This window comes from Malurus melanocephalus, unplaced genomic scaffold (assembly GCF_030028575.1).
Source record: "Malurus melanocephalus ecotype Western Australia unplaced genomic scaffold, MMel_1.1 scaffold_6, whole genome shotgun sequence".
In the NCBI taxonomy this organism is placed as follows: domain Eukaryota; kingdom Metazoa; phylum Chordata; class Aves; order Passeriformes; family Maluridae; genus Malurus; species Malurus melanocephalus.
Genome location: NW_026623238.1, coordinates 3,785,829 through 3,798,927, shown reverse-complemented (window position 1 = coordinate 3,798,927; position 13,099 = coordinate 3,785,829). Strand labels below are relative to the sequence as shown.

Below are 13,099 nucleotides of genomic sequence, written 5' to 3'. Positions count from 1 at the left end.
AATGCTCAGAAATTCTCAGTGAGGTAGAAGAAGCGGATCACAACAAACATCCCGATCAGGGTGTATCCAATACTCCCAGCTTCTACTTTGGGCATCTATCTGCCTCTGCTTTGGAGTTTTCTGCTGCCCCTGAAAGGATGCTGCAGCTGTCTGGGTAGCACTAAAAAAAAACAATGCAGCTTTTAGTACGGTGTACAATAACCTGAAATTGGTGTCATTTCACCCTAACCTGTCAGGCAGTTTGCACATTATGAGAACAAAGAGATATCCCTTCAGTGAGGGCAGGAAACTCTGATAAGACCATTAGAACTATTTCAAGCTAAACTCTTCGTTTTTCTGTTGGAATCTGAGACTGCATTGAACAGCACTTAAGTAATGATTCCRGCTCCATATGAATGTTCCAAGGTATCATTAAGTAGAGCACTTGAGAATGAATTGTGCTTTTCACACACATAGGATATGCTCTGAAATCTTTTCTTACTTAGTCGTTACTTTCTTCTCAAAGTTAGCAAAGGCAGAAAGTCCATGCTTTTGTACAACTTCCCCTTCTGCAACTCCCATAGGAAAAGGCAGTGCAAGCTTGGTTTATACTGTAAACATCTTATGAAGAGCTACATCAGGTTTGCAGCCTGAGAGCTGCAGGAATAGTTTCCCGAGCAGATGCACAGCGCAGGGGAGGCTGGAGGTTCCAGCCTGGAATAAAGAGCTGTGCAGGACAATGGCCCGTGTGGTGCATGCAGTGCTTGGGCTCTGTTGTTCCTCAGGGCTCACAGCTACCATGCATTGCAGAGTTAGAAGTGCAGCTCTCAGTGACAGGCTAACTTTGCATTACACRATTTTTACAAGACGGTTTCCCTCTTGGTTTTTTAAAGCAATACACTTCTTTTCAAAAACCTGTTACTGTTTTAGTGTGCTTATAGTCAAATGACTCTGAGCATCTATTTACTGCTCCTTACTCTGATTTCTAATTGACTTGGTTAGTGTTGATACAGAGCTTGTCTAAATTTTGATTAATACTTTTTCCAGGTTGGCGAAGAAGAACCGTAACTTTCTATTACAGAGTGAATGGTTACATCTTCTAGTCACATGCTGCCAAAATATTTTTTTTTTTAAAAATCACTATCCTTGCAACCATTCCTGCTAATTAAAAGCCCCTTGACAATTATTTGGAAGAATATTGCATGGGGCAGGAAGCTAGCTGCAACACAAATTCTCTGTTTTGATTAGCCCAGAGGTTGGGATCCTCAGTTATACACGCCATGGAAGAAGAACATGTTAATACCCTTGCATGAAGTAGGGATAGGCATAATTCTACTCAGCACCCATTCAGCCACAGGAAAGCCACTAATTTCAAGATGAATATAGGATCACAGCAAGGTCAGCTGCAGAGTAAGTTATCCAGTGAACTACATCTTACAAAAATGTCTCCTACAAATTGCCACTTCCCAGTACTTATTRTTGTCAGCTGTATCTCTTGCACAGAATGTAATCCATTGGCAGAGTCTTTAAAAACAGCCAATTTCCCCCTTTTATGGTGAGGGAAGTTTGTAAGAAAAAAACACCCCCTTGGATAAAGATCTTATTCATTACATTTACTTTACCTTTGAATGGAAGTATCTTCATTGACATGAACAGACAAAAAGAAATTTTTCCCGCTACCTTTTGAATTTTAAGATGGAATAAAAATATTTTTGAGATTGTTCTTGATTCTGTAAGACTTTATATGAAGATATAAACACATCTGGTCTATGGTACATTAACATTCACAAGAATTTTGCAAAAATTGGAGATAAGTGGTCCTGACATGTTTACATATCATGATTTGTATCAGCAGCATTTACTCTGGCTTGGGTAGAGTTCACACAAAAATTTGTAAAAATGGAATTAAAATCAGGTAAATTATTATTAAACATAGTATCCCAGATAATAGTTTTGCATACAAATTTTGCAGAAAATTACTTCTCATTTGCATTRAATATCAGTAATTTTTACAGTGGTTTATTGTATCAAATAGCATGCCAACAAAAGTTAAGAACTTGACTAAGYAAATTATAAAACCACTTTTTTCTTTAAAAACAAGTAGTGATAGGACTCTGTCTATGACAGTATCAATCTGAAACTGGTTTCATGAAGTGGAAGAAGTGCAAACTCTACGTGAAATTTGGCCTTGTAATATTGTTCTCGCTCCATTAAAAACATGCTGCTCAGGGAAAGGTTTTCACGGCTGAAGAACATAATCTTGGATCCAAAGCCAGCTAAAGACAGCGGGAGGTGTTCTATCAAYAAGCGACACGGCTGCCCAGGGATGYTRTGGATGCCCCATCCCTGAAGGTCAGGTTGGATGGGGCTTTTGAGTACCTGGTCTAGTGGAAGGTATCCCTGCCAATGGCAGAGGGGTTGGAACTGGATGATCTTTAAGGTTCCTTCCAACCCAAATCTTTCTGTGATTCTATGACTCTATTAAAATTATTTTGTAAAGTAAAATTATTTTAGATTAGGTCTCAGTAAAGAATCAGAACCACTGAATGACATTTTCTGTGAATGGGCATGTTGAAGATCAAACCTTAGTTGGCTTAAAAAGGTAAAGAAAAAGATCTCTTAATAATTTCATCCTTTTAGATTCTTCATACTCAAGTCACAAAAGTTGTATTTAGTGTTGTTCAAAACCAAGGCCCTTGCCCCTTCTTCATTGTACCTATACTTATGGAAAATACTTACGCTTTCCTGACAGATGTTTCTTGATTAGTGCATCAGAGGAAAACAAACCACCACCTACAATGGTTCCTGGAGAAGCCTTGAGGAGAAACCCATAATCTACCATTTAAAAAAATTATTCAGTTATTTTCATATAAATTTTTATGCTTTCCTTTTTTTTTCTGTAATTTTTTTACAACTTTTATTCATGGGGAACAAAACCAGTGATTTTCTCTGCAGTGTCCAACATACCCCGGCAGTGTCCAGAATAATCAACATTTACAGCTTTTAAATGAAAACTTAATTGTGAAATGCCCAGAAGTTACTCYCCATTAAAGAATAACACTGGGATTTAAAAAAAAAAAATACAAATATTTGCAAGAAACAATGACTTTTTGGTTTTTACCTATTGTCTGACATCATGTCTGATTCATGACTGAAATAGGGATTCCAATCACAGAGTCAAAACCAAGTGGTTTTTACCTATTAAACTCTGAATTCAGCATTCAGTAGATTGCATTTAATGCAGGATCACTTTATTTCTTTTAACTATCATCAGTTTATACAAGAAAACAAAAAGAAGACCCTAAGCTCATAATTTTACTGATAAAATGATTAAGTAGTGTTTATGTTCTTTAGAACACCTTTTGTGTGCCCCATGTATTCAAGAAAAGTGCCAAACTGGCCTAGAAAAAAACAGTTCTCTATCTGTAAAAAATGAAAAGAAAGGCTATGACTTGCTCTTCTAATAAACTGCATCTGTATTTTTTTGATTCTTTTCCTGTTTAATATATAAGRAAAATACTTTTTAATCTACTCTCTTTTGAATAAATGATAGCTCTTTTAAATGATCATAYGCTTTCATAATCCTGTCCCCATTAATTTACAGTCTAAAAATTTGGAAACTAAGTTCTGTTCTTCTAAGTGTACTGTTAACTCTGAAGCCTGAAGAAGGCATTTTTAATATCTCTCTGATTGACTACTTTGCAGCTCATTATTTGAATGAAATGCTGTCAGTACTATACCTCTGGAAGCTACATCTTAAATATAATATATTTTGAYTCATTTTTTGAAGGGTCTGTCTTTTTTCCTTTTTTCCACAGTGCAAAAAATAATACCTAATAATAGTAATGTGCTTATACCTCAGTCCTCCTCTGCCTCCTTATTACCGAAAACATAAACTGCTGAAGCTGAGTACAGTGTAAGCACAGTCAAGCATACAAAAATAATTAATGATGGCCAGTGTTAAAGTACTCCTCAAAATTTAAGTTTGTTTCACACAAATGACGCCATGCTGAAAGAGCACAGTGTTGTTATCTGTGGAAGGAGAGAAATCAACAGACTTTGAAGCAGTGGAAATTCTGTGTGTGTTAGGGTAGAAGAGCAGTTTTTACATGCARATGAGCAAATGTAAATTCCATTTACTGGGAATACAAAAATATTGTAAAATAAGATTATGATGAGGTGTTTATGAGGGATATGGGATATTTTAGAGATATAAAACATTGATATAGATACTACAGTGCTGCAAAAAATGTGTGCCACATAAAGTCCCAATAGTACTGAGATAAAAGTAAAGGGATGAACTTAACCGCATGGCAAAATCAGATGTTACTGTGCAGATACAGACACCACATAATCAAGTTAGCAACTGGCCATTTTAAGAAACCAAACAATGCAAGGAATTTTTTAACTTCRAAAAATTTAAATAAGGCAATCAAACATGAATGCTAACCCAAGAGAGTAGCTGAGGGCATCTGCCCAGATCATCACTGTCGTATCTTAGCGTAACTCCACCAAAGGCAGTGGAGCTATGCTAATTTACACCAACTGAGGATCCAGACAATCATGTTTACGACTTCAAGTGACAAAATTGCGTTTATTTTGGGGTATATAGTAAAGGGTTTTGGCAAGTCTGACCAAACACAGAAAGTGCAAAACACTGCATTTTTAATTCCCCTTTTAGCAACTTTATAGCTTATGCAACTTCCCATGGRGATTGCCTCAGCACTTGGGATATACCACAGCATCATGTTGCAGATCTTTGCAGATCTGGATGGAATGAGCAATTGGTTATGATCTGTTGATTTGAAGCAAAAATGATCAACAAAACAATGGGAGTTTGCACAATTACAAAATTGTGCCAAAGAAAAGACCCTTGAATTGATTACAAGCAAATGCCAGGCTGAATGMGATTCATTATGTAGGACAAGTTCAATGAGAAAGAAGTATGACCAAACCCAAGAAAGACAGAGGCAACTAAACAAGACAAGAAGGCCTTAAAGAGATTCATTGGGCATATTAACACAGCTAAACAAATTCATTTATAATTAATCACAACTAAGTGCTYCTCAGAATAGTTGCTTAGAAACTGCGCAGAATGGCACTAATGACTGACAAGAGAAAAGTTTCAAAAATTAAAATAAACCATCAAACAAACATTCACACTGAAATATTTGGTGATTAGTGAAGAGCTAGGAACTAAGGAGTGYATTTTCAAATCTGCCTAAGTTGATATTGCAGACACCAAATTCCACTTTCAAAGTTAGGCATATAGAAGCTGCAGGGGTGTGGATGCTCAGCACTTACATTCCTTCTGAAAACAAAGTTTAGACTCTTTAAGCCATACAGGTTGGTTTGAAAAGATTACGCTAATTCAGTGGATGTTCATCTGAATAGAGACTATTTTGGTAATAACTGAGTGGCAAATGGTTTTAAATAGTGATTTGAATCCAAACAGTAAAAAAMCACAAGCTGCTGTTATCTTTTGTTTTAAATAATTAAGTACATAAAGAAAGAGGCTGTGAACTGTTTGACTATTGTACATACTTCTAAGCAAAGGAAGCCTCTAATTTCAGAGCATTTCATAGTATTGACAACTTACTAAGGCCCTGATTCTGCAAGGTGCTTCATGCAAACAATTCTGTGCCTGCATGGAACATTTCGCAGCATCAGATACTGATATGCAGATGGCTTTTAAGGAGCTTTTTAGAGAGTACATGCTTTTAAGACTACCTCTGAGTAATGAAAACAATGATGAAGGGTCTTATGTAAACAAAACTCAAGTGTTTTCCATTTCGGAGACAAAAGTTGACAAACTTAAGTGAGAAAAATGGAATGACTCAACCTTACCAGAGTCTGAATGAGTTATTCTAACAGAGAAAAAGCCCAGCCACTTCCATATGTGAAACTTATTGCGACTACAGAGATGAGGTTGCTGCAGATGATGGGTTTCTATACAAAGGACATTATCATAACACCACACAACATGAGGTTGGAAATGCTAGGTATAACCTACAGTGCCCATTTGAGTATTGAGAAGTGCAGGAACAGAGCCCAAGGTGTTCTGTTCTGGCCAGGCATGCATGCTGCCATCAAAGATAAGGTATCCAAGTGGAAATCTGCAATAAATACAGGAAACAAAAATGCAAAAAAAACCCACTGAAACCACATGAGATTCCTAATTTYACTTGGCCCAAGGATTGTTGAACAAAATGGGAAAGATTATTCCTTACAGATGAACTAATAATTGGGGATCTATGTACCTTGGATTTGATTCTAATAATTTAAATTAGACTTGCACACTAACTTGCAATTTAAGAACACATTAAAAACTACAGTTTGTTCAGTTTGTTTTACCACAACATTGCAGGTAAGTTAATAAAACACTATCATTTACAAATGGCTCACTTTAGCAATTTTTAGCATTTCTCCAAATACATCACCATCTGGTCCTTGCAATCACATTTCCTATACAAAAGTTAGCTAAAGCATCAAGGAATTGCAAAAAGTGTCTGCAGATTCAAAGGGTACATACTTAGCAACAAAGGAGTATTTCAATTTAAGACAAGGTTACTTACTAGGCTCAACAACCTAAGTATTCAAGAAAAAACTGTAATGACAACTTCTATTAAGTTTCCATGTAGAAAAAAAAAGACATAAACMACAGGAGTAAAAAAGTGATAATAAGAATGGAAATGGTTATTTCTCTTGCAACAAAGAGTAATCTTCTGAGATAGAAGTGAGTGAAAACTATATAGTGGGTCTTTATTTTGCTGCCTTCTTAGAGGAGGACAGATGTAATCTCAAAGGGAAAAGGGAAGGGGAATGTAGGAAAGGGAAGGCAAGGTAAAGGATAATACTTCTTTGCAGATGAAACAACAAATAKACATCTGGGAACTGAACATCAGAAACACCTCAAGTGGAAAACACAGGATGTAAGTGAAGAAGTCACTCCACTAGGTAAACAGATTTTTGTAGAAATAACTGGTTTGASTACATAAAGTTGGGAGAGTTATCAAGGTTTAAAATAGTATAGGCACTGGTCAATGCTCAAGAATAATGTGGTTACCTGTCCAAGGAGGGAAATGTTTCTGTGGTGTTTTGCTAATATATCCTATTAATTTTTTTTCTCTTCATTTTAATTTTCTGTTTGGAGAAGGCCTATTTTTTTGCCAGATGACTAAAACAAGGAGCAAAATACTACTSTTTTCCAGTAATATTTTATATGTTCATCACAATAAAAACAACTGAAGCTCTTCCATTTCTGGGAGAGTATCACTTCCCAGTTCCTGCTGAGCAAATTGCAGCAAAATCACATCAATAAAAATAAAAAAAGACAATACATTAATATGGAAGAGTTTTTCTAGAAGTAGGAGGTAAGGATATCCTTTCTATCAAGAAAAAACTGCACTGCATAGTTGCTTTTCTAGAAGAGTCATGGCTAACAGGGGAGAGCTTCAGAGAAGTTCACTTTTCTATGTGAACATTGCTAAGATGACACATCTGGGAACAGGGAGACAAGAGTGAAAGGAAGTTAAGAGAAAGAGTAGAAGATCACCAAGAATATGGAAATTAAGGCAGAGTGACATGGAAAAAAGATGGAGGCACAGAACTTCCAGCTCTTTCTTTATTGTGAAGAACATGCAAAGATAGACTGAACTCCTCACTTTGAGTTAAGATGTGGAAAACAAAAGCTCTCAGGTTTCATTGTAGGGAGGGAAATGAAATTGTACTCCACCCTGTAAGTGCCATAGGAAACACCAGAAGACATCCACCACAGAAAACAACAAAGGTGTTTTGGGACTGAAGGACTGGGCATACTACAAGAGTATCAAAGAAATACCCAAATTTGTAGGCACTGGTTGRAGTGTAAATCTTTCTGAGGTTCAGATTCTTCAGAATAAGCAATAACAGGATTTTCTGGCAGAAAATTGATCCAAGGCAGCAAGGGTAGATGTTGACAATGTGRTATTTAGTCCCACAGAAGACCAAGCTAATACTTAGTTACCTACGGCCTTTGAAAAAATTTGATTATTTTTACATCAAAGTAGCACTAAGTAGAATTAAGTTTGTTGCTTTCTGGGACTCTCTAGTACCTGGGTTCTCAGGCTCCCACATTGACAGGATATCGAGCAGAAATTCTCTCAATCAGTAAAACTTCTTTTTAGCTGGGATTGATTTACTGATGAACAAAATGTGTCTTTTTAAAAACAATAATTAATTTTAGCTTTGGATTGCTGAGGGGTTTTTTAAAATTTATTTTGAATAAGATATAAAATGCTTCAAAATGTTGTTTTTAACAGTATAACTCCATAATACAAACCAGTATGATTTTATAACTCCACAGTGGGATTGCAGTTTTGAAGTAATTGTAACTGTTAGAAAAACCTGCTATGATAAATAAAGAAAACTGATAACAAAAAGSCCCTGGGTAAGATTACACCAAATTTAACTTATGAATACTTTAATATTGGTCACTGTCTCTGGGTGGGCTGTTAACTGCTTTCCTGTCATGGTTAACTTTACTCATCAATATAATGTCCCTAGGTCCTTTAAAAATTAGTTGCTTTTCACAAGTACTACAACCAAAATCATAATATTGGAAAAGTTTTGGATCCTTGACAGATACTCATTTCTTCAGACAGCCTTAAAGCTGCCAATGTCTTTTATTTTTTTTCCCAGCCGAAGTAACTAAGAATTAAAGCAAAAGATATTCTTCAGTTATTTGGAGATCACTGACCAGGCTGTAACTGTAGGCACAAAGGCTCTCACTTTTCCACCTGAGCTTTGGGCAAAAGTGAAAAATTYGCAATCTGCATGGTAAGCCTGAGCAAGAACCCTCATAGATGAGAAACAGGGGTGGTAAGGAATAACTATGCTGACCCTGGAACAATTTAATTGAAAAGTAGCAACATTATTATTCTGAGAGCCAGGAAATGTGAGTAATGGACTCCTGGAGCCACAATTTTTAAAACGCAGTACTATTAAGCGAAATAAACATTTTGCTAACTTCTTAGGATTCTTATATTATTTTGATCATGAATATTACCTGACTGATATTATTAATGAGTATTATTTGAAGTATCTGCTATTTCATTTGTTATTTGGGACACAAAAARATCAGTGTGTTAACAAAATTCCAGGTAGCATTAAATCCTTCCAAACTATGCAGTCTAGAAATATTATTCCTATGCTGCACTATCRATTCTTCTACCACACTATCATTTGTTCTCTATATCTTACATAGTAAACAAGYATTTGCCAAGAATTTTACAGAGGTTGAAATCTTTATGGAAGAATGGAAAAAACTACACTGAAAACCTGAACAAGGAATAAAAGATGAAGAAGAGATGAGAACAKTACAGATTGGTAGGGATAGGACAGAAGGGATCTCAGCTTGGGAATACAGGCAAAAAATATGTATACATCTCCCTCTACAGCCTAGGGCAGGAGCCAAGGTTACTGATTCTCACTACTTTCTGCTGTCAGCAAATATGTGTGAAACATCCCAGCAATGTTCCCCATCTCCTCCTGGTGTCAGCCCATGCAGATCACTAAACCTTCTACYACTGTTGGCTATGACAGCAGCCCAGGCTATACAGCAGATTCCAAAATTTCTCATGGTGGCTGGTGGCCTGACAGAGGGCCATATTATGGAATTTCTGCTTCTTTTCAGCTTGCTCATTTTAGAAACAAGGAAATTATACTCCCAGACCTCATACACAGAAATATAACAGATGTAAATKAAGTACTTCACAGTTGAAAAATTTCAAAATCAAATTCACTTATGTATCTTTGGTTTAGCTGCTTTGTGCATGCACGTTACATTTACATGACCACATCTTCCATCTTAAGCAGAGAACAAGAGCATAAATGAGAGCTGCATAAAGGATATTCCCATCCATAGGACTCCTACTTCCCTGCTTTCAAATACATGTGAGAAATGCTAAGATGCTTTATTTCTGTCTCTGTACCAACTTCACAGGATGTTGAGACAGAGGACAATAAAAATATAAATGTGATGGAGGCAGGAGATGAACTGATCAGAAAAGGGAGATTCAAACAAGGAACAATGTAGAAAAAATGATGAAGAAAAACAGGACAGGGTAAATGGGCCAAGTGGAAGCTGGGACTGATCAGAGTTTTGGGATAGGAGAAAGGACAGTGTGGCTGCTCTGGAACTGGTCTCTCCTGCTTTTTCTGCAGAGTTCATCCCCTTTCATAAAGGGTCAATTATATTACATAGATCTGCTGAATTTCCACAACTCGAGGCAAATTCAAGGGTTTGAACCTATACAGTTCCCTACAATGTGAAGAAYTGACAAATTGAGTCCTAAAAGTATCAAACTGAGCAATCAAAATCATATGCCTAATTTTTCTGGTCTAAAATGGGAATAATTCCAATGGTGACTTACTTCAGAGTATAACTGCAAATGAAAATAGACKAATTTTTTATAACTAAATTAATTAGGAAACACTCAGATGTAATGGTAGTGACAAATGTGTGAATGAATTAGTAGTTGTATCTTCAGAGTGCAGTTTGAGAAAACTGTAGTGAATAGCAAACAGGGCCTCACATGGGATAATGAGGAAAAGAGAAGAAATTAATTAGTTGCTTATGCAGTGATTACTATCTGCCCTGTGCAATGAATTACTTTGTTATCCTGTGGAAAAATATATGGTCATAAAATTAAGAATTGCCATATAGTGCAAATACAAAAGAGAWCTGAGTTAAGTAGGTCTGTTTAAAATTCTGTCATTTTCAAACTTAACAGAGTTTTAGGCATTCAATAGGTATACTGATAAATGCTAAATTAATAATTTATGCTAATAAATAATGAATTATAGATTTCAAGCCTAAAATGTAACTTTATCTTGTTCTTTTTGCTTAGGCAAAACTTGAAATAAGTAGAAAGAGTGGTATGACATAGAAGCAGGATCTCAAGTTTAAATGGTTTGGGTTTTTTCTCTTTCTCATCTCTCCAGGCAGACTTGACTGCAAAAGTCTGAGAAAGACAGAGGAGATAGGTAATTCAGAAACACCTTCCTAAGCAGAAACTTTATAAAGGGTTAAAGCAGCAAAGTTTGTACTTTAAATAGTCATGCTGCCTCAAGAATCTTAGTTGTGTTTTGCTTAYGCATTTACATTTCCTCAAACTTCTACCACTTGACCCATCCCAACCCAAAACCCAGGTCCAAATCTGAGTTTCTCTGGGATGTCTTCCTCTACTTATAGTTAAATGTTTTCCTTGATCTCAGTTGCAACCCCTTTTGCACATCACATATTCTTCTGGCAGCATATACCAGCATGACCTAAACTAATCGCTTCAAAACATTATTTTAACTTYGTGGGAAATCAACTGGAAATTTTGCAGGTGTCGTTTATATTTAGCAACTAGATTAGGCAAAACTAGAGAGAAACCTTATTCCAGCAGTTTCTCATGCTTGCTTTCTTATTTTTCTCACTGTTTACATTGTTTTTTTAATCAGTATATCTACTGAACTCAAGAAATGAATTGTAAAGATGGAATACTGCTAAGCATGGCAGCATAAGGTATCAATTCATACTCTCCCTACCAAATTTTCCTCATTTCCTGTGAACATCCTTCCATGTTAACCAAATTACCAACTCAGGACTGCCACCTTGTCATAGCACTAATAAATGCTGTAGTTCTTCCACACAGAGAGTTGCAGTAGAGCATATGTGCAGGAAGACAGAGCAAAGCTAAGTCTTAGGATTCTCTAATGTTCTTTGTTCACAACTGTTACCCCAAAGAATTAAAAGGAATTGTAAGGAACTCATTGTAAAGAGGGGATAACTACGTAAGCATTAAAAAACATAGTCACATGAGAAATTGCATTAGGCTGGTAGCAATGTTATGAATCTGGAGAAAATTATGCAAGTGTTTGGGAAAAACAAATTGTTTTCCCTCTAACTATGTCTGAGAAACTGCAGTGCTTTACTGCTTGTGTAATCAKAAGTGTTTCATCAGTCTAATTGTATGGGAATTTTTTGTCCTAATTAGAAAACTCCAAAATTTCTTGGAAAAAAATTAGGAAATTTTGAATAGGAATTCAAACATTAAGCTGGAATTCCACAAGTTCTGTCTTTTGTCCATCCCTATCACCTAATGGATACACAAAAGGACATACTAGGTCAACAGAGTTATGCACTGAGCACCCTGCATGGAATTTCTAGAGACTTCAATGCATGTTCCAAGCAGGATCAGCCCCTTCTGCAGCAGCTCTCCAGACAGCATTTCTAATTTCTGATCCAGTATGCAAAATTGCAGTCAAAGAAATATCTATAAAGAAAATATTTGTTCTTTATATCTTACTTGAGTTCTTGTGAGCTTGTGGCCAGCATACTTCGAATGCTTTTGTCAGCCAAGGGACAGCCAGATAAACTGTAAGACATGGCAGGACATACAAGTATGTTAATCTTCTCATTAACTGAACACTCTCAAACAAACACAACATAAAAATTAAAAAGTAAAAGTTTGTAATGCAGAAAAGCGATGGGGCAAGTGCTGTAATATTGAATTCTGTAATATAGTTAACCCTCTGAATATATTTAGTTATCAACATTACTTCCAAAATTACATACTGTAAATGTTCTTGTTTGTTTGTTTGTTTCTCTATGAACTAGAAAAATATAAAAAAAAATTGGAGAGTCCTGGGTTAACTACTGAAATGCTTAAGAATACTTTGGAAATTTTAGTAATCTATTTAAAAATAAAAGACGTTTATACAACACACAAATTAGCATGCTTTTAAGATCAACATATATTACTCAAAGGGTTAACACATAGTTCAACGTTTTACTTTGACAGCATTGTTGAGGTAAGCTGAAAACAATAAATTGAAAAGACAGAATCCACCATGAAAAAAATGAAGTCACACCTTCTATGTGAGGCGTAATTACCAGTCACATGACCACTCCCATCACACCCTGGTGTTGGACATCTGCCACCAAACAAAAACAAAAACAGCCAAAATAGTAAGTATGTTTAAAAAAAAGCTTTTAAAAGTTTCATTGTTTCCAGTTTAGCTGCAATGACTGCAAGGGGTTTTAAGCATCCTAATCGAAAAGCTGCAAAATGAACAGGTTTAAATGAAAATG

General features: G+C 36.0%; 1 protein-coding gene across 2 annotated transcripts in view; it reads right to left on the bottom strand.

The window, feature by feature from the left end:
- MYT1L (myelin transcription factor 1 like) overlaps positions 1-13,099 on the bottom strand; it is a 216,919-nt gene that overhangs the window by 44,823 nt on the left and 158,997 nt on the right. Inside the window, exons 10-11 of one of the 2 annotated variants that reach the window (XM_057371813.1) lie at positions 12,880-12,942; positions 12,315-12,383 (exon numbers count right to left, since the gene is read on the bottom strand). In XM_057371813.1, coding sequence (XP_057227796.1) covers positions 12,315-12,383; positions 12,880-12,942 — 132 coding nt within the window. The remainder of the gene's footprint in view (positions 1-12,314; positions 12,384-12,879; positions 12,943-13,099) is intronic. The other variant, XM_057371820.1, reaches the window with a different exon arrangement.